Source organism: Oncorhynchus tshawytscha, linkage group LG22, assembly GCF_018296145.1.
Source record: "Oncorhynchus tshawytscha isolate Ot180627B linkage group LG22, Otsh_v2.0, whole genome shotgun sequence".
NCBI classification, from domain to species: Eukaryota; Metazoa; Chordata; class Actinopteri; order Salmoniformes; family Salmonidae; genus Oncorhynchus; species Oncorhynchus tshawytscha.
This window is the reverse complement of record NC_056450.1, coordinates 42,228,573-42,250,915: the sequence shown is the minus strand read 5'-3', so window position 1 is coordinate 42,250,915 and position 22,343 is coordinate 42,228,573. Positions and strand designations below refer to the sequence as shown.

Here is a 22,343-nt window from a genome sequence, read left to right as displayed (position 1 = left end):
CTTAATGACAGCTTTGCACACTCTTGGCATTCTCTCAACCAGCTTCACCTGGAATGGTTTTTCAACAGTCTTGAATGAGTTCCCACATACAGTAATTGGTTCAGACTTTGTTTTGATATTTTAACCTGCGTGTTGTGATTTGCGTTTGGTGTGGGGGACAAAATCTATTTGTGCACGATTTGCATGCGCGCGGCCGGTTTGGGTTCGGTGCCGGAGAGGAAGGAAACCGCTCAGGGATTTCACCAATTTCACCAATTGTGATTTTTAAACAGTTTCAGAGTTTAATGACTGTGATAGGAGAAAACTGAGGAGGGATCAACAACCTTGTTGCTGCAAGGAGCCAAGGTAAGTTGCTAGCTAGCATTAAACATATCTTATAAAAATAAAAAAAAAATCTTAACATAGTTAACGACATGGTTGATATTACTAGGTTAACTAGTTTGTCCTGCGTTGCATCTAATCAATGCGGTGCCTGTTAATTTATCATCGAATCACAGCCTACTTCAACTTCGCCAAACAGGTGATGATTTAACAAAAGCGCATTGCTGAAAATGTAACAGCAATATTTAGACTTAGGGTTGCCACCCGTTCAATAAAATACTGAACTTCTAAATGAGTTTCCGGACCATATTAATGACCTGAGGCTCGAATTTCTGTGTGCTAATTATTTTATAATGAAGTCTATGATTTGATATGTGATAGAGCAGTCTGACTGAGCAGTAGGAGGCAGAAGGCTCATTAGCATTCATTCAAACAACACTTTACTGCGTTTGCCAGCAGCTCTTAGCAATGCTTGAAGCACAGCACTGTTTTTGACTTCAAGCCTATCAACTCCCGAGATTAGCAATACTATGGTATCTATAAGAACATCCAATAGTTAAAGGTATATGAAATACAAATGGTATAGAGAGAAATAGTCCTAGAATTCCTATAATAGCTACAACCTAAAACTTCTTTCCTGGGAATATTGAAGACTCATGTTAAAAGGAACCACCAGCTTTAATATGTTCTCATGTTCTGAGCAAGGAACTGAAACGTTAGCTTTCTTACATGGCACATATTGCACTTTTACTTTCTTCTCCAACACTTTGTTTTTGCATTATTTAAACCAAATTTAAAAATATTTCATTATTTATTTGAGGCTAAATTTATTTTCTTTATGTATTATACGAAGTTAAAATAAAAGTGTTCATTGTTCATTCAGTATTGTTGCAATTGTCATTATTACAAATATATATATATATATATATATATATATATATATATATATAATTATACTATTTGTATTAATTTGTATCACTGTCAATTACATACTTTTTTATTTTGAAGGCAAACCGCAAATTCCACGATTGTGCCTAATCCTTATGGTGGCTAGCTCCACAACATATAAACGGGTCGAGCCTCACTAGCCAGGTGAAGTTAGCTGGCTGCTTATAACGTTCGCTTTGGGCAACAGGGTTAATTAGCTATTTCTTTTCCTGAACTGAAGTTCAAATTTAGTAGGCAAACAACAACTGGCAACCTAGCTAATACTGACTCACAAGGATTCCTAAATCATTTCTAAGAAGAATTAAATGAAAATTACTGCAGTTTCTAATGGTCATTGTTTTCAGTTGTATTGGTGTTAGCTAGGTACCGTGCTAAAGCTAGCTACCCCAGAAGTTGCGGTCGTTGAACAAGTGATGCTTTATTACCAACGCGGTATTGTAAACATCGTTCATTGCCGGTGTTAGCTTGTTTGCAGACCTTTTTGTACAGCTTTGACAGTGCTACTGTATCTTTTTGACACGCAAAGACCCAAAAGGCGTTCCACAGTATGTTGTGAAGCTAATAGCAGTGATGCTATTACTGTGTAAGTCCAGTAGGGCAACATCTGAAAAATAGTGCACTTGGTTCCTACATCAGAAGAGAGGATGTGTCGTGTCTTTGGCTATGCCGGACTTTGATATGACCTGCTATTCTATAAAATTATTTCTCCGTAATTAATATTACCTGATTGGGCTAATCATGTAAATGTAATTAACTAGAGAGTCGGGCACCACAAAATAATATTTATAGAGCTGTTATCTTCCGAATAAACTCTTAAAGACCTAGTCATCTTTTACATCAATAGCAGTCAATATTAATCGGCACCTTATTTCAGTCTCATCTGAAAGTTGTAAATTCTTGTTTATCTTCACGAACCCTGGCTAACAAGTTGAATCAGCAATACAAAATTGGGTTTAATTATGTATTTACTAAATACCTTACTAATCACACATAATTACATATACAAAGAATGAATCATACCTTGATTACAAATTACGTCATAAAGGAAAACGTCCCGAGCGGGCGGAACAGATATGACAGCTGGTTACACAAAGAAAAGGGACTGGGTTTGAGTGAAAGAGCGGGAAGACTGAGGAACAAAGGGAGAAGCGATGTCTCTATCGTAAATACAGGATCTTATGCATTCTAAATTACCGCCCATTTGGAAAAGGAAAATGCAATAAATATTTACTCTGAGCTGCGCCTCGGTAGGTTGGTGGTAGATGGAAGGCCGTGTTGCCAAACCGAGTCCATTGTGCTTTGAAGAATGTCTCTGGTGGTCAATTGGATAGGTTGTAGTAACGTCGTAGTGTGGTAGACGGGATACTCTCTTTTTCTTTCCTAGCCCGCGTTTGCAGCTGCTGTTGCTAACTCAACAGCTAGGAGGTATCACTTCTGTAGTGAATAAGAGTTCAAAGTTCATAGCATTCGCAACCAAAGCTCACACTGATGTTGGCTTCATTCTGTAGTTGACATGTTAGTCCTTTTAATGCAGAGGCTGCAGACCTCACGTACTTGGAACAGGAGGTTATATTGTCGTCAAGGGCTTATATAGTGGAGGAAGAAGGGCTTGTTTCACAGTCTACAGCCCATGTCTCTTCACAGGGGCGGGCCACTGATTGAGCAGAGCCCTAACCTTATGAAAACCCAAATCTCTCATTTGGAAGCTAAAATTACATTTAAACCAAATTATATATATATATATATATATATAACATATATATATTTATTTGTAATAATGACAATTGCAACAATACTGAATGAACAATGAACACTTTTATTTTAACTTCGTATAATACATAAAGAAAATCAATTTAGTCTCAAATAAATAATGAAATAATGGGGGATAGAGAGAGGGGGAGGATAGAGAGAGGGGGAGGATGGAGAGTGGAGGATGGAGAGAGGGAGGGGAGGATGGAGAGAGGGAGGGAGGGGGGAGGATGGAGAGAGAAGGAAGGATGGAGAGAGAGAGGGGATGGCTTTTGTTAAATAATTTTATATTCAAACATTTAAATTGAACAACAATTCCATGTGAATCCGATAACTCTGATGTGTAGACTTTCCACTGTAGAGTTTATGTCCTCCTATCATCGATGAGAATGTCCCAGGCCAACGTCAAGACAGTAGTGTGTACCGGTGCTTGACCAGTCGGCGAAAACCAACATCATCCACGACAGAGAACAGTTGATTGTCAAGAGGAATGAATTCCATTATCTTAGCTTTAATGGATTTCGCCTTTGAGTTGTCTCGCTGAAATGTTCTTACTATTTCAAATGACTGCTGGACTTGTTGACTGCTCGATCCACACAGCAGACATTGTGGGCTAGGTTAGGAATGCTGTGTTGCACGTGTTGAGTACAATTTTACGCGGTGTCATTATGTCATGTACCTACGTTATATAGTTATAGCACGGTAGCTTTGACATCGCCGTTAAATCTGGCCGATACCGCATTTTTATCTAATATCGTCCGATTCCGATGTGTTCACAGATATATAGTGTATCCCTATTGTCCACCTGTCCCACACGAACGTTACAAAGCAGTAATAAGAGAGCTGCTGCCTCATGCTACCCAGCAGTAATAAGAGGGCTGCTGCCTCAAGCTACCCAGCAGTAATAAGAGAGCTGCTGCCTCAAGCTACCCAGCAGTAATAAGAGGGCTGCTGCCTCAAGCTACCCAGCAGTAATAAGAGGGCTGCTGCCTCAAGCTACCCAGCAGTAATAAGAGGGCTGCTGCCTCAAGCTACCCAGCAGTAATAAGAGGGCTGCTGCCTCAAGCTACCCAGCAGTAATAAGAGGGTTGCTGCCTCAAGCTACCCAGCAGTAATAATAAGTAATAAGAGGGTTGCTGCCTCAAGCTACCCAGCAGTAATAAGAGGGCTGCTGCCTCAAGCTACCCAGCAGTAATAAGAGGGCTGCTGCCTCAAGCTACCCAGCAGTAATAAGAGGGCTGCTGCTTCAAGCTACCCAGCAGTAATAATAAGTAATAAGAGGGCTGCTGCCTCAAGCTACCCAGCAGTAAAAAGAGAGCTGCTGCCTCAAGCTACCCAGCAGTAATAATAAGTAATAAGAGGGCTGCTGCCTCAAGCTACCCAGCAGTAATAAGAGGGCTGCTGCCTCAAGCTACCCAGCAGTAAGAAGAGAGCTGTTGTCTCAAGCTACCCAGCAGTAATAAGAGGGCTGCTGCCTCAAGCTACCCAGCAGTAATAAGAGAGCTGCTGCCTCAAGCTACCCAGCAGTAATAAGAGGGCTGCTGCCTCAAGCTACCCAGCAGTAATAAGACGGCTGCTGCCTCAAGCTACCCAGCAGTAATAAGAGGGCTGCTGCCTCAAGCTACCCAGCAGTAATAAGAGGGCTGCTGCCTCAAGCTACCCAGCAGTAATAAGAGGAGTGCCTCCTATTTCAATGTTCTTTTTTTCTCACATCTGCAAGTAGAGAGATAAATATCTGGTTTGAGTCTCTCCCCTGCATTTAGACTGAACGCAGGACCCCAAAACTACCAGACTATACTGGTTAGGAGAATGAGAGGGGAATGAGAGGAGAGAGGGATGAGGGGAGGGATGGAAAATGGGGGAGAAGGGATATTGATGGAGAGAGGGGGTGGAAGAGTTGGGGAGGAAAGAGAGGGGGAGGGTAGAGAGTGAGGGGGAGGGTAGAGAGCGAGGGGGAGGATAGAGAGCGAGGGGGAGGAGGATAGAGAGCGAGGGGGAGGAGGATAGAGAGCGAGGGGAGGATGGAGAGAGGGGGATAGAGAGAGGGGGAGGATAGAGAGAGGGGGAGGATGGAGAGAGGGGGAAGGATGGAGAGAGGGGAGGATGGAGAGAGAAGGATGGCGAAAGAGAGGGGAGGATGGAGAGGGGATGATGGAGAGAGATGGAGAGAGAGGGGAGGATGGAGAGAGAGAGGGGGATGGAGAGAGGATGGAGAGAGAGAGAGGGGAGGATGGAGAGGGGATGATGGAGAGAGAGAGAGAGAGAGAGATGAAGAGAGGATGGAGAGAGAGAGGGGGAGGATGGAGAGAGGGAGGGGAGGATGGAGAGAGGGAGGGAGGGAGGATGGAGAGAGAAGGAAGGATGGAGAGAGAGAGGGGGATGGAGAGAGAGGGGAGGATGGAGTATGGAGAGAGAGAGAGCGGAGGATGGAGAGAGAGAGGGGAGGATAGATAGAGAGAGGAGGATAGATAGAGGAGGATGGAGAGAGAGAGGGAAGGATGGAGAGAGAGAGAGGGAAGGATGGAGAGAGGGAGGGGAGGATGGAGAGAGGATGGAGGATGGAGAGAGAGGGGGAGGATGGAGAGAGAGGGGGAGGATGGATAGAGGATGGAGAGAGAGACGGGAGGATGGAGAGAGAGACGGGAGGTTGGAGAGAGAGAGGATGGAGAGGGAGTGGAGGATGGAGAGAGGGAGGGAGGATGGAGAGAGAGAGAGGGATGGACAGAGGGATGGAGAAAAGGGGGAGGATGAGGGGAGGATGGAGAGAGGATGGAGAGAGAGAGGGGAGGATGGAGAGAGAGGGGGGAGGATGGAGAGAGGATGGAGTATGGGGAGTATGGAGAGAGAGGGAGAGGATAGAGAGAGAGGGGAGGATAGAGAGAGGGGGAGGATGGAGAGAGAGGAGGATAGAGAGAGAGGATGATAGAGAGAGGAGGATGGAGAGAGGGAGGGGAGGATGGAGAGAGGGAGGGGAGGATGGATAGAGAAGGATGGCGAAAGAGAGGGGAGGATGAAGAGAGGGGAGGATGAAGAGAGGAGAGGATGGAGAGAGAGGATGATGGAGAGAGAGAGGATGAGAGAGGGGGAGGATGGAGAGAGAGGGGAGGATGGAGAGAGAGGGGAGGGTGGAGAGAGAGGAGGATGGAGAGAGAGAGGGGAGGATGGAGAGAGAGAGAGGAGGATGGGGAGTGGCGGATGGAGAGAGGGAGGAGAGGATGGAGAGAGGGAGGGGAGGATGGAGAGAGGAAGGGGAGGATGGAGAGAGGATGGAGGATGGAGAGAGAGAGGGGAGGATGGAGAGAGGGAGTGGAGGATGGAGAGAGGGAGTGAAGGATGGATCGGGAGTGGAAGATGGAGAGAGAGGGGAGGATGGAGAGAGAGAGGGATGGAGAAAAGAGGGGAGGATGAGGGGACGATGGAGGATGGAGAGAGAGAGGGGAGGATGGAGAGAGAGATAGGGGGAGGATGGAGAGAGAGGGGGGATGGAGAGAGGATGGAGGATGGGGAGAGTGAGCGAGAGAGAGAGAGAGAGAGGGGACGATGGAGAGAGAGAGAGGGGAGGATGGAAGATGGAGAGAGAGAGAGAGAGAGAGAGGGAGGATGGTGAGACGATGGAGAGAGAGAGGGGAGGATGGAGAGAGAGACACACAGAGATGTGCACTGTCTCTACTATTCTTATTCAACTTCAGTTGAGACGATAATCACTGTGACATCACTGTGACATCAGCATCATCAACACTGCCACAGATTTCTACTCAAATCTAAACTTTTCCCACTCAGCGTTTTCTTATCCACTTACTTATGTGGTTTTTCTTATGTGGTTTGAATTACGGCAATAAACAGTCCTTGTCTATAGGCCCCAGATACACTACACAGTATGTGGACACCTGCTCATCCAACATTTCATTTCAAAATCATGGGTATTAATATGGAGTTGGTCCCCCGTTTGCTGCTATAACAGCCTCCACTCTTCTGGGAAGGCTTTCCACTAGATGTAGGAACATTGCTGCTATAACCGCCTCCACTCTTCTGGGAAGGCTTTCCACTAGATGTTGGAACATTGCTGCTATTACAGCCTCCACTCTTCTGGGAAGGCTTTCTACTAGATGTTGGAACATTGCTGCTATAACCGCCTCCACTCTTCTGGGAAGGCTTTCTACTAGATGTTGGAACATTGCTGCTATTACAGCCTCCACTCTTCTGGGAAGGCTTTCTACTAGATGTTGGAACATTGCTGCTATAACAGCCTCCACTCTTCTGGGAAGGCTTTCCACTAGATGTTGGAACATTGCTGCTATAACAGCCTCCACTCTTCTGGGAAGGCTTTCCACTAGATGTTGGAACATTGCTGCTATAACAGCCTCCACTCTTCTGGGAAGGCTTTCCACTAGATGTTGGAACATTGCTGCTATAACAGCCTCCACTCTTCTGGGAAGGCTTTCCACTAGATGTTGGAACATTGCTGCTATAACAGCCTCCTCTCTTCTGGGAAGGCTTTCCACTAGATGTTGGAACATTGCTGCTATAACAGCCTCCTCTCTTCTGGGAAGGCTTTCCACTAGATGTTGGAACATTGCTGCTATAACAGCCTCCACTCTTCTGGGAAGGCTTTCCACTAGATGTTGGAACATTGCTGCTATAACAGCCTCCACTCTTCTGGGAAGGCTTTCCACTAGATGTGGGAACATTGCTGCAGGGACTTGCTTCCATTAGGCTACAAGATCATTAGTGAGGTTGGGTACTGATGTTGGGCAATTAGTCCTGGCTCGCAGTCGGCGTTCCTATTCATCCCAATGGTGTTCAGTGGAGTTGAGGTCAGGGCTCTGTACAGGCCAGTCAAGTTCTTCCACACTCGATCTCAACAAACCATTTCTGTATGTACCTCTCTTTGTGCACGGGGCATCTTCATGCTGAAACATAAACTTCCCCAAACTGTTTCCACAAAGTTGGAAGAACAGAATCGTATACTGTAGTGTTGTAGTGTTGTATGCTGTAGTGTTGTGTGCTGTAGTGTTGTATGCTGTAGTGTTGTATGCTGTAGTGTTGTATGCTGTAGTGTTGTATGCTGTAGTGTTGTATGCTGTAGTGTTGTATGCTGTAGTGTTGTATGCTGTAGTGTTGTATACTGTAGTGTTGTATGCTGTAGTGTTGTATGCTGTAGTGTTGTATACTGTAGTGTTGTAGTGTTGTATGCTGTAGTGTTGTATGCTGTAGTGTTGTATGCTGTAGTGTTGTATGCTGTATGCTGTAGTGTTGTATGCTGTAGTGTTGTGTGCTGTAGCGTTGTATGCTGTAGTGTTGTATGCTGTAGTGTTGTGTGCTGTAGTGTTGTATACTGTAGTGTTGTATGCTGTAGTGTTGTATGCTGTAGTGTTGTATGCTGTAGTGTTGTATGCTGTAGTGTTGTATGCTGTAGTGTTGTATGCTGTAGTGTTGTATGCTGTAGTGTTGTGTGCTGTAGTGTTGTATGCTGTAGTGTTGTATGCTGTAGTGTTGTATGCTGTAGTGTTGTATACTGTAGTGTTGTATACTGTAGTGTTGTATACTGTAGTGTTGTGTGCTGTAGCGTTGTATGCTGTAGTGTTGTGTGCTGTAGTGTTGTATGCTGTAGTGTTGTATGCTGTAGTGTTGTGTGCTGTAGTGTTGTATACTGTAGTGTTGTGTGCTGTAGTGTTGTATGCTGTATGCTGTAGTGTTGTATGCTGTATGCTGTAGCGTTGTATACTGTATGCTGTAGTGTTGTATGCTGTAGTGTTGTATACTGTATGCTGTAGTGTTGTGTGCTGTAGTGTTGTGTGCTGTAGTGTTGTATACTGTAGTGTTGTATACTGTAGTGTTGTATACTGTATGCTGTAGTGTTGTATGCTGTAGCGTTGTGTGCTGTATGCTGTAGCGTTGTGTGCTGTAGCGTTGTGTGCTGTATGCTGTAGCGTTGTGTGCTGTAGTGTTGTATGCTGTAGTGTTGTATACTGTAGTGTTGTGTGCTGTAGTGTTGTATGCTGTATGCTGTAGTGTTGTATGCTGTAGTGTTGTATGCTGTAGTGTTGTGTGCTGTAGTGTTGTATACTGTAGTGTTGTATACTGTAGTGTTGTGTGCTGTAGTGTTGTATGCTGTATGCTGTAGTGTTGTATGCTGTAGTGTTGTATGCTGTAGTGTTGTGTGCTGTAGTGTTGTATACTGTAGTGTTGTATACTGTAGTGTTGTGTGCTGTAGTGTTGTATGCTGTATGCTGTAGTGTTGTATGCTGTAGTGTTGTATGCTGTAGTGTTGTATGCTGTAGTGTTGTATGCTGTAGTGTTGTGTGCTGTAGTGTTGTATGCTGTAGTGTTGTGTGCTGTAGTGTTGTATGCTGTAGTGTTGTATGCTGTAGTGTTGTATGCTGTAGTGTTGTATACTGTAGTGTTGTGTGCTGTATGCTGTAGTGTTGTATGCTGTAGTGTTGTATGCTGTAGTGTTGTATACTGTAGTGTTGTGTGCTGTAGTGTTGTATGCTGTATGCTGTAGTGTTGTATGCTGTATGCTGTAGCGTTGTATACTGTATGCTGTAGTGTTGTATGCTGTAGTGTTGTATACTGTATGCTGTAGTGTTGTGTGCTGTAGTGTTGTGTGCTGTAGTGTTGTATACTGTAGTGTTGTATACTGTATGCTGTTGTGTTGTATGCTGTAGCGTTGTGTGCTGTATGCTGTAGCGTTGTGTGCTGTAGCGTTGTGTGCTGTATGCTGTAGCGTTGTGTGCTGTAGTGTTGTGTGCTGTAGCGTTGTATGCTGTAGCGTTGTGTGCTGTAGCGTTGTGTGCTGTAGTGTTGTATGCTGTAGTGTTGTATGCTGTAGCGTTGTGTGCTGTAGTGTTGTGTGCTGTATGCTGTAGCGTTGTGTGCTGTAGCGTTGTGTGCTGTAGCGTTGTGTGCTGTAGCGTTGTGTGCTGTAGTGTTGTATGCTGTAGTGTTGTATGCTGTAGCGTTGTATGCTGTAGCGTTGTGTGCTGTAGCGTTGTATGCTGTAGTGTTGTGTGCTGTAGCGTTGTATGCTGTAGTGTTGTGTGCTGTAGCGTTGTATGCTGTAGCGTTGTGTGCTGTAGCGTTGTATGCTGTAGCGTTGTATGCTGTAGCGTTGTATGCTGTAGCGTTGTATGCTGTAGCGTTGTGTGCTGTAGCGTTGTATGCTGTAGCGTTGTATGCTGTAGCATTGTGTGCTGTAGCGTTGTGTGCTGTAGCATTGTGTGCTGTAGCGTTGAGATTTCCCTTCAGTGGAACTAAAGGGCCTGAACCGTGACAAAAAGCCCCCAGTTTGTCTACGGAGATTGCATGGCTGTGTGCTCGACTTTATCCACCTGTCGGCAATGGATGAGGCTAAAATAGCTGAATCTACTGGTTTGAAGGGGTGTCCTCCTACTATTGGTTATGCAGCTTGAAAGACCTCCTCCCCCAGGGAACACAGTGATCACAGGTTGACTCCTCCCCCAGGGAACACAGTGATCACAGGTTGACTCCTCCCCCAGGGAACACAGTGATCACAGGTTGACTCCTCCCCCAGGGAACACAGTGATCACAGGTTGACTCCTCCCCCAGGGTGTCCTCCTACTATTGGTTATGTAGTGTAACACAATGCAGCTTGAAAGACCTTGAAAGAAAGATCTTCTCAGTGTCAGTGATTGAAAACAGATTTGTGACCAAAGAGAGAGGAGATTTATGGTGAAATAATAAAGGTGAGGAAGGTGAAAAGTGACAGACTGAAGACAGTGATCACAGGTTGACTCCTCCCCCAGGGAACACACAGAGTGATCACAGGTTGACTCCTCCCCCAGGGAACACAGTGATCACAGGTTGACTCCTCCCCCAGGGAACACAGTGATCACAGGTTGACTCCTCCCCCAGGGAACACAGAGTGATCACAGGTTGACTTCTCCCCCAGGGAACACAGTGATCACAGGTTGACTCCTCCCCCAGGGAACACAGAGTGATCACAGGTTGACTCCTCCCCCAGGGAACACACAGTGATCACAGGTTGACTCCTCCCCCAGGGAACACAGAGTGATCACAGGTTGACTCCTCCCCCAGGGAACACACAGTGATCACAGGTTGACTCCTCCCCCAGGGAACACAGGGTGATCACAGATTGACTCCTCCCCCAGGGAACACAGAGTGATCACAGGTTGACTCCTCCCCCAGGGAACACACAGTGATCACAGGTTGACTCCTCCCCCAGGGAACACACAGAGTGATCACAGGTTGACTCCTCCCCCAGGGAACACAGTGATCACAGGTTGACTCCTCCCCCAGGGAACACAGAGTGATCACAGGTTGACTTCTCCCTCCAGGGAACACAGAGTGATCACAGGTTGACTCCTCTCCCCAGGGAACACAGTGATCACAGGTTGACTTCTCCCTCCAGGGAACACACAGAGTGATCACAGGTTGACTCCTCCCCCCAGGGAACACAGTGATCACAGGTTGACTCCTCCCCCCAGGGAACACAGAGTGATCACAGGTTGACTTCTCCCTCCAGGGAACACAGAGTGATCACAGGTTGACTCCTCCCCCCAGGGAACACAGAGTGATCACAGGTTGACTTCTCCCTCCAGGGAACACAGAGTGATCACAGGTTGACTTCTCCCTCCAGGGAACACAGTGATCACAGGTTGACTTCTCCCCCAGGGAACACAGTGATCACAGGTTGACTCCTCCCTCCAGGGAACACACAGAGTGATCACAGGTTGACTCCTCCCCCAGGGAACACACAGAGTGATCACAGGTTGACTCCTCCCCCAGGGAACACACAGAGTGATCACAGGTTGACTCCTCCCCCAGGGACCACACAGAGTGATCACAGGTTGACTCCTCCCCCAGGGAACACACAGAGTGATCACAGGTTGACTCCTCCCCCAGGGAACACACAGAGTGATCACAGGTTGACTCCTCCCCCAGGGAACACACAGAGTGACCACAGGTTGACTCCTCCCCCAGGGAACACACAGAGTGATCACAGGTTGACTCCTCCCCCAGGGAACACAGAGTGATCACAGGTTGACTTCTCCCCCAGGGAACACAGAGTGACCACAGGTTGACTTCTCCCTCCAGGGAACACAGAGTGATCACAGGTTGACTTCTCACTCCAGGGAACAAAGAGTGATCACAGGTTGACTTCTCCCTCCAGGGAACACAGAGTGATCACAGGTTGACTTCTCCCTCCAGGGAACACACAGAGCGATCTCAAGTTGACTTCTCCCTCCAGGGAACACACAGAGTGATCACAGGTTGACTTCTCCCTCCAGGGAACACACAGAGTGATCACAGGTTGACTTCTCCCTCCAGGGAACACACAGAGTGATCACAGGTTGACTTCTCCCTCCAGGGAACACAGAGTGATCACAGGTTGACTTCTCCCCCAGGGAACACACAGAGTGACCACAGGTTGACTTCTCCCTCCAGGGAACACACAGAGTGATCACAGGTTGACTTCTCACTCCAGGGAACAAAGAGTGATCACAGGTTGACCTCCCCCCCAGAGTAACCACAGGTTGACTTCTCCCTCCAGGGAACACACAGAGCGATCTCAAGTTGACTTCTCCCTCCAGGGAACACACAGATTGACCACAGGTTGACTTCTCCCTCCAGGGAACACACAGAGTGACCACAGGTTGACTTCTCCCTCCAGGGAACACACAGAGTGACCACAGGTTGACTTCTCCCTCCAGGGAACACACAGAGTAACCACAGGTTGACTTCTCCCTCCAGGGAACACACAGAGCGATCTCAAGTTGACTTCTCCCTCCAGGGAACACACAGAGTGACCACAGGTTGACTTCTCCCTCCAGGGAACACACAGAGTGATCACAGGTTGACTTCTCCCTCCAGGGAACACACAGAGTGACCACAGGTTGACTTCTCCCTCCAGGGAACACACAGAGTGATCACAGGTTGACTTCTCCCTCCAGGGAACACACAGTGATCACAGGTTGACTTCTCCCTCCAGGGAACACAGAGTGATCACAGGTTGACTTCTCCCTCCAGGGAACACACAGTGATCACAGGTTGACTTCTCCCTCCAGGGAACACACAGTGATCACAGGTTGACTTCTCCCTCCAGGGAACACAGAGTGATCACAGGTTGACTTCTCCCTCCAGGGAACACACAGTGATCACAGTCACAAAGGCTTGGATTCAGCCAATGTCATTAGCAGTTTTGTTTACTGTGATGATTGGTGACTGTTGGGACTGGAAACTGGGGAGTCGCTTGTCTGTGTTTCATGACTAACTGTACTTCTCTCTCTCCCTCCTTCCCTCTCTCTTTATCCCTCCCTCCTTCCCTCTCTCTTGCCTCCCTCCTTCCCATCTTGCTTCCCTCCCCCCTCATCACTCCCACTCCCCCTTCCTCCCCCTTCCAGTCGGACTCGTAACCTGTCGGGCTCTCCCAGACCTCACCCTGTGAAGAAGGTCCACTTCATCAAGAACATGAGACAGTACGACACGCGGGGCAGCAGGTGTGAACAGCGGCACTTCCTGAAGCACTTCCTCATTCTCCCACAGAACATCCTGTGTTTGGAAGAAGAGATGAGAGAGGTTTTGATGAGGACTTATATATATTATTTATATATACTTGTATACGCTGCAGTACCATTAATTAACATGATCAAAATCTACTGTAACTCTCACACAGCCTTTAATACCAATGAGGAATACACATGTAACTGACAAAATTCACAGACACTAAAATCACAGACACTAGAGAAGCTTTAACCAAGTGTAATTCTTCCCAAGGGGAACAGCTGTACAGCTGTAATTCAGACAACCCAACATTTCTCCCATCACAGATATACAGTGGGGCAAAAAAAGTATTTAGTCAGCCACCAATTGTGCAAGTTCTCCTACTTAAAAAGATGAGAGGCCTGTAATTTTCATCATAGGTACACTTCAACTACGACAGACAAAATGAGAAAGAAAATCCAGAAAATCACATTGTAGGATTTTTAATGAATTTATTTGCAAATTATGGTGGAAAATAAGTATTATATATATAGGAGGCGTATATATATATATATATATATATATATATATATATATATATATATATATATATATATGCCTCCTTCTCCCCAATCCTTACATCTTATGGTTCCACAGGAAAAGGCTAGTAAACCCTTATTACTCCCTTCAGGGGATCTGACCTGACCTCCTGACCTCAGCCCCTCCTTCACCTAGTCCACAGATGTCCATCTGACTCCCCTATAGCAATCCTTTGATCTCCTCCCGTCCACACAGTACATTCCACAGCCACTCCCCCTATAGCAATCCTGTGATCTCCTCCCGTCCACCCAGCACATTCCACAGCCACTCTGTCTTTCTACAGATCTCACTCCTTAATATACTATGCGTCTTATCTATCATATCTTTAATATCTCAATGTTCAAAATGTCAAATCCAACTGTGCTTATCTGGGCTGTGTGCTTAGGATCGTTGTTCTGTTGGAAGGTGAACCTTCGCCCCCAGTCTGAGGTCCTGAGCACTCTGAAGCAGGTTTTCATCAAGGATCACTCTGTACTTTGCTCCGTTCATCTTTCCCTCGATCCTGACTAGTCTCCCAGTCCCTGCTGTTGAAAAACATCCCCACAGCATGATGCTGCCACCACCATGCATCACCGTAGGGATGGTGCCAGGTTTCCTCCAGTCGTGACGCTTGGCATTCAGGCCAGTTCGATCTTGGTTTCATCAGACCAGAGAATCTTGTTTCTCATGGTCTGCAGGCTGTCATGTGCTTTTTACTGAGGAGTTGCATCCATCTGACCACACTCTACCATAACGGCCTGATTGGTGGAGTACTGCAGAGATGATTGTCCTGGAATGGTCTCCCATCTCCACAGAGGAACTCTAGAGCTCTGTCAGAGTGACCATCGGGTTCTTGGTCACCCCCTGACCATGGCCCTTCTCCCCGAATACTCAGTTTGGCCAGGCTGCCACATCTGGGAAGAGTTTTGGTGGTTCCAAACTTCTTCCATTTAAGAATGGTGGACGCCACTGTGTTCTTGGGAACCTTCAATGCTGCAGACATTTTAGGCTACCCTTCACCAGATCTGTGCCTCGACACAATCCTGTCTCAGAGCTCTACGGACAATTCCTTCGACCTGATGGATTGGTTTTTGCTCTGACATGAGCTGTCAACTGTGGGAAATGATATAGAAAGATGTGTGCCTTCCCAAATCATGTCCAATCAATTGAATGGACCACAGGTGGACTCCAATCAAGTTGTAGAAACATCTCGAGGATGATCAAAGGAAACAGGAAGTACCTGAGCTCAATGTTGAGTCTCATAGCAAAGTGTCTGAATACTTATGTAAATAAGGTATATACTGTTTTGTATGTTTTATACATTTGCAAACATTTCTAAAAACCTGTTTCCGTTGTGTGTAGATTGCTGAGGATAAATATTTATTTAATGAACTTTAGAATAAGGCTGTAACTTAACAAAATGTGGAAAAGTCAAGGGGGTCTGAATACTTTTCTGAATGCACTGAGAGTGAGAGGGAGAAGGACCCCTTTTCTGAATGCACTGAGAGCGAGAGGGAGAAGGACCCCTTTTCTGAATGCACTGAGAGCGAGAGGGAGAAGGACCCCTTTTCTGAATGCACTGAGAGTGAGAGGGAGAAGGACCCCTTTTCTGAATGCACTGAGAGCGAGAGGGAGAAGGACCCCTTTTCTGAATGCACTGAGAGCGAGAGGGAGAAGGACCCCTTTTCTGAATCCATTTCTGAATGCACTGAGAGCGAGAGGGAGAAGGACCCCTTTTGGTCATTAGTCTTGGAGTTAGTCGTTGGTGGGACAGTATTCACAATGCCATGGCTCCCTGGGATGTTCCCACAAGAGATAAGAAGACCACCTGCCTGCTCCGCCACCTTCACTAGTACTGTGACTTTTCATTGAAGCAATGCCCTTGACTCAATGTTATTATTCGAGCTGCAAAAAGACCGAGTGAATAAACAAGCCGTGAGAATCCAGATCTGGCTCTTCTCCAGAGAAGGAGTCAACATGTTTATTCTAGGCCCATTTAGCATTGTTTTACTTTTTCAGTTAGACTCTTTCCCATGCATGCTGTGCCTGAGTCGGAGTTGGTTTCTCCACTTGAGAGTTAGCTTGCATCCGAAATGGAATCATGTTCCCTAAATACCACCCTGCATACCACCCTGCATACCACCCTACATACCACCCTGCATACCACCCTGCATACCATCCTGCATACCACCCTGCATACCACCCAGCATACCACCCTGCATACCACCCTGCATACCACCTTGCATACCACCCAGCATACCACCCTGCATACCACTGGCTTGCTTCTGAAAATAAGCCGGGTTGGTCCTGGTCAGCAGCATACCACCCTGCATACCACCCTGCATACCACCTTGCATACCACCCTGCATACCACTGGCTTGCTTCTGAAAATAAGCCGGGTTGGTCCTGGTCAGCAGCATACCACCCTGCATACCACCCTGCATACCACTGGCTTGCTTCTGAAGATAAGCCGGGTTGGTCCTGGTCAGCAGCATACCACCCTGCATACCACTGGCTTGCTTCTGAAGCTAAGCAGGGTTGGTCCTGGTCAGTTCCTGGATGGGAGACCAGATGCTGCTGGAAGTGGTGTTGGAGGGCCAGTAGGAGGCACTCTTTCCTCTGGTCTAAAAAATTCCCCACTGCCCCAGGGCAGTGTCCCCAATCACTGCCCTGGGGCAGTGGGGCATTTTTTAGACCAGATATATCCTCTTACCTGGTAAAATAACGGATTTTAAAAAGTAGGGCACTACTTTTGACCAGGGCACTTAGGGAATAGGCTACCATTGGGATGTAGATAGAGGCAGGTCCAGAGGGGTCAAATGTAGTGCACTGTGCAGGGGATTCCTCTCCATTTGTGACACGGTCCTAGTAAAGTCATGACTGTGTATATCCTATGGCAGCTCTGGTTCTGAGAATAATGACTAACTTTCCTTTTTCTTTCTCCCCGCTGTGAGAGAAGTCGTTGTTGCTGTTTTGAACATGTTCTCTCTTTAAATGGTAGTTAGTGTCCTTAACTTCCCCTCATTAAAAAGATAGGTGAAACAGAAAGCCTTATAGAGTAGCACTGTGTAACGTTAGCTGTTGGCTGTTGAACGTTGGCTGTTGAATGTTGGCTGTTGGCTGTTGAATGTTGGCTGTTGAACGTTGGCTGTTGGCTGTTGAATGTTGGCTGTTGGCTGTTGGCTGTTGGCTGTTGAATGTTGGCTGTTGGCTGTTGGCTGTTGGCTGTTGAATGTTGGCTGTTGGCTGTTGAATGTTAGCTGTTGAATGTTGGCTGTTGAATGTTGGCTGTTGGCTGTTGGCTGTTGAATGTTAGCTGTTGAATGTTGGCTGTTGAATGTTGGCTATTGGCTGTTGAATCTTGGCTGTTGGCTGTTGACTGTTGGCTGTTGAATCTTGGCTGTTGGCTGTTGAATGTTGGCTGTTGAATGTTGGCTGTTGAATGTTGGCTGTTGAATGTTGGCTGTTGAATGTTGAATGTTGAATGTTGGCTGTTGAATCTTGGCTGTTGGCTGTTGAATCTTGGCTGTTGGCTGTTGAATGTTGGCTGTTGAATGTTGGCTGTTGGCTGTTGAATGTTGGCTGTTGGCTGTTGAATGTTGGCTGTTGGCTGTTGAATGTTGGCTGTTGGCTGTTGAATGTTAGCTGTTGAATGTTGGCTGTTGAATGTTGGCTGTTGGCTGTTGGCTGTTGGCTGTTGAATGTTGGCTGTTGGCTGTTGAATGTTAGCTGTTGAATGTTGGCTGTTGAATGTTGGCTATTGGCTGTTGAATCTTGGCTGTTGGCTGTTGAATGTTGACTGTTGGCTGTTGAATCTTGGCTGTTGGCTGTTGAATCTTGGCTGTTGGCTGTTGAATGTTGGCTGTTGGCTGTTGGCTGTTGAATGTTGGCTGTTGGCTGTTGAATGTTAGCTGTTGAATGTTGGCTGTTGAATGTTGGCTGTTGGCTGTTGAATGTTGGCTGTTGGCTGTTGGCTGTTGAATGTTAGCTGTTGAATGTTGGCTGTTGAATGTTGGCTATTGGCTGTTGAATCTTGGCTGTTGGCTGTTGACTGTTGGCTGTTGAATCTTGGCTGTTGGCTGTTGAATGTTGGCTGTTGAATGTTGGCTGTTGAATGTTGGCTGTTGAATGTTGGCTGTTGAATGTTGGCTGTTGAATGTTGAATGTTGAATGTTGGCTGTTGAATCTTGGCTGTTGGCTGTTGAATCTTGGCTGTTGGCTGTTGAATGTTGGCTGTTGGCTGTTGAATGTTGGCTGTTGAATGTTGGCTGTTGAATGTTGGCCAATGGCTGTGAATCTTGGCTGTTGGCTGTTGAATGTTGACTGTTGGCTGTTGAATCTTGGCTGTTGGCTGTTGAATCTTGGCTGTTGGCTGTTGAATGTTGGCTGTTGAATGTTGGCTGTTGAATGTTGGCTGTTGAATGTTGGCTGTTGAATGTTGGCTGTTGAATCTTGGCTGTTGGCTGTTGAATCTTTGCTGTTGGCTGTTGAATGTTGGCTGTTGAATGTTGGCTGTTGAATGTTGGCTGTTGAATGTTGGATGTTGAATGTTGAATGTTGGCTGTTGAATCTTGGCTGTTGGCTGTTGAATCTTGGCTGTTGGCTGTTGAATCTTGGCTGTTGGCTGTTGAATGTTGGCTGTTGAATGTTGGCTGTTGAATGTTGGCTGTTGAATGTTGGCTGTTGGCTGTTGAATGTTGGCTGTTGGCTGTTGAATGTTGGCTGTTGGCTGTTGGCTGTTGAATGTTGGCTGTTGGCTGTTGAATGTTAGCTGTTGAATGTTGGCTGTTGAATGTTGGCTGTTGGCTGTTGAATGTTGGCTGTTGGCTGTTGAATGTTGGCTGTTGGCTGTTGAATGTTGGCTGTTGGCTGTTGAGTGTTAGCTGTTGAATGTTGGCTGTTGAATGTTGGCTATTGGCTGTTGAATCTTGGCTGTTGGCTGTTGAATGTTGACTGTTGGCTGTTGAATCTTGGCTGTTGGCTGTTGAATCTTGGCTGTTGGCTGTTGAATGTTAGCTGTTGAATGTTGGCTGTTGAATGTTGGCTGTTGAATGTTGGCTGTTGAATGTTGGCTGTTGAATGTTGAATGTTGGCTGTTGAATGTTGAATGTTGGCTGTTGAATCTTGGCTGTTGGCTGTTGAATCTTTGCTGTTGGCTGTTGAATGTTGGCTGTTGAATGTTGGCTGTTGAATGTTGGCTGTTGAATGTTGGCTGTTGAATGTTGAATGTTGGCTGTTGAATCTTGGCTGTTGGCTGTTGAATCTTGGCTGTTGGCTGTTGAATGTTGGCTGTTGAATGTTGGCTGTTGAATGTTGGCTGTTGGCTGTTGGAGAAAGACAGTGGTTGCGTTACAAATGCCATCATGATCCTATATAGCGTACTGCTTTTGACCTGAGCTATATGGGAATATGGTGCCATTTGGGACAAAATCGAATGAAATATTATTTGTCACATGCGCCGAATACAACAGGTGTATTAGACCGTGAAATGCTTACTGACAAGCCCTTAAACAACAATGCAGTTCAAGAAAGACTACAGTCAGTACCTTATAAAGACACAGTCAGTACCTTATAAAGACACAGTCAGTACCTTATAAAGACACAGTCAGTACCTTATAAAGACACAGTCAGTACCTTAGTTATAAAGACACAGTCAGTTCCTTATAAAGACACAGTCAGTTCCTTATAAAGACACAGTCAGTTCCTTATAAAGACACAGTCAGTACCTTAGTTATAAATACACAGTCAGTACCTTATAAAGACACAGTCAGTACCTTAGTTATAAAGACACAGTCAGTACCTTATAAAGACTCAGTCAGTACCTTAGTTATAAAGGCACAGTCAGTACCTTATAAAGACACAGTCAGTACCTTATAAAGACACAGTCAGTACCTTAGTTAGAAAGACTCAGTCAGTACCTTATAAAGACACAGTCAGTACCTTAGTTAGAAAGACTCAGTCAGTACCTTATAAAGACACAGTCAGTACCTTAGTTAGAAAGACACAGTCAGTACCTTAGTTATAAAGACACAGTCAGTACCTTATAAATACACAGTCAGTACCTTATAAAGACACAGTCAGTACCTTATAAAGACACAGTCAGTACCTTATAAAGACACAGTCAGTACCTTAGTTATAAAGACAGTCAGTACCTTATAAAGACACAGTCAGTACCTTATAAAGTTATAAAGACACAGTCAGTACCTTATAAAGACACAGTCAGTACCTTATAAAGACACAGTCAGTACCTTATTATAAAGACACAGTCAGTACCTTATAAAGACACAGTACCTTATAAAGACACAGTCTTATAAAGAAACACTGTGAGTACCTTAGTTAGAAAGACACAGTCAGTACCTTAGTTATAAAGACACAGTCAGTACCTTATAAAGACACAGTCAGTACCTTATAAAGACACAGTCAGTACCTTATAAAGACACAGTCAGTACCTTAGTTATAAAGACACAGTCAGTACCTTAGTTATAAAGACACAGTCAGTACCTTATAAAGACACAGTCAGTACCTTATAAAGACACAGTCAGTACCTTATAAAGACACAGTCAGTACATTATAAAGACACAGTCAGTACCTTAGTTATAAAGACTCAGTCAGTACCTTATAAAGACACAGCCAGTACCTTATAAAGACACAGTCAGTACCTTATTAAAAGACACAGTCAGTACCTTATAAAGACACTGTCAGTACCTTATAAAGACACAGTCAGTACCTTATAAAGACACAGTCAGTACTTTAGTTATAAAGACACAGTCAGTACCTTATAAAGACACAGTCAGTACATTATAAAGACACAGTCAGTACCTTAGTTATAAAGACACAGTCAGTACCTTAGAAAGACACAGTCAGTACCCTATAAAGACACAGTCAGTACCTTAGTTATAAAGACACAGTCAGTACCTTAGAAAGACACAGTCAGTACCTTAGTTATAAAGACACAGTCAGTACCTTAGTTATAAAGACACAGTCAGTACCTTATAAAGACACAGTCAGTACCTTATAAAGACACAGTCAGTACCTTATAAAGACACAGTCAGTACCTTAGTTATAAAGACACAGTCAGTACCTTATAAAGACACAGTCAGTACCTTAGTTATAAAGACACAGTCAGTACCTTATAAAAACACAGTCAGTACCTTATAAAGACACAGTCAGTACCTTAGTTATAAAGACACAGTCAGTACCTTAGTTATAAAGACACAGTCAGTACCTTATAAAGACACAGTCAGTACCTTATAAAGACACAGTCAGTACCTTATAAAGACACAGTCAGTACCTTATAAAGAAACAGTCAGTACCTTATAAAGACACAGTCAGTACCTTAGTTATAAAGACACAGTCAGTACCTTAGTTATAAAGACACAGTCAGTACCTTATAAAGACACAGTCAGTACCTTATAAAGACACAGTCAGTACCTTATAAAGACACAGTCAGTACCTTATAAAGACACAGTCAGTACATTATAAAGACACAGTCAGTACCTTAGTTATAAAGACACAGTCAGTACCTTAGAAAGACACAGTCAGTACCCTATAAAGACACAGTCAGTACCTTATAAAGACACAGTCAATACCTTATAAAGACACAGTCAGTACCTTAGTTATAAAGACACTGTCAGTACCTTATAAAGACACAGTCAGTACCTTATAAAGACACAGTCAGTACCTTAGTTAGAAAGACACAGTCAGTACCTTAGTTATAAAGACACAGTCAGTACATTAGTTAGTTATGAAGCAGTTCTTTGTACCGTTAAATACATTGATAAGCAAGATGGTGGGAACTGAGTCATACTTCTATTAAGTCATTTTCTTTTTAAGTTAACTTTTACTCAAGTTTGACAATTGAGTACTTTTCCCACCATAGCAGTGCACTGTCACCTTAAATGCTACTGAGATTAGCATTTTTGCTTATGTAACTGATGTGAAATGGCTAGCTAGTTAGCGTTGGTGCGCGCTAATAGCGTTTCAATCGGTGACGTCACTCTCTCTGACGCCTTGAAGTAGTAGTTCCCCTTTGCTCTGCAAGGGCCGAGGCTTTTGTGGAGCGATGGGTAACGATGCTTCGTGGGTGTCAGTTGTTGATGTGTGCAGAGGGTCCCTGGTTCGCGAGGCAATGTAACAGTATAGCTTTCATCCATCCCCTGGCCGGGCTCGAACCAGGGACCCTGGTAATTGCAGAGGTGCCTACTGTGTGTATGTCAACCTCGTAAAATGGTGGTGAGAGGAAACACACTGTCTTATGAAGAGGGACTGTAACGTTAGCTGAT

General features: G+C 45.3%; 1 protein-coding gene across 1 annotated transcript in view; it reads left to right on the top strand.

Annotated features, from left to right (window-relative positions):
• LOC112235681 (CDK5 and ABL1 enzyme substrate 2) overlaps positions 1-22,343 on the top strand; it is a 91,029-nt gene that overhangs the window by 25,725 nt on the left and 42,961 nt on the right. Inside the window, exon 2 of the mRNA XM_042304306.1 lies at positions 13,404-13,499. Within this exon, the coding sequence (XP_042160240.1) occupies positions 13,404-13,499 (96 nt within the window). The remainder of the gene's footprint in view (positions 1-13,403; positions 13,500-22,343) is intronic.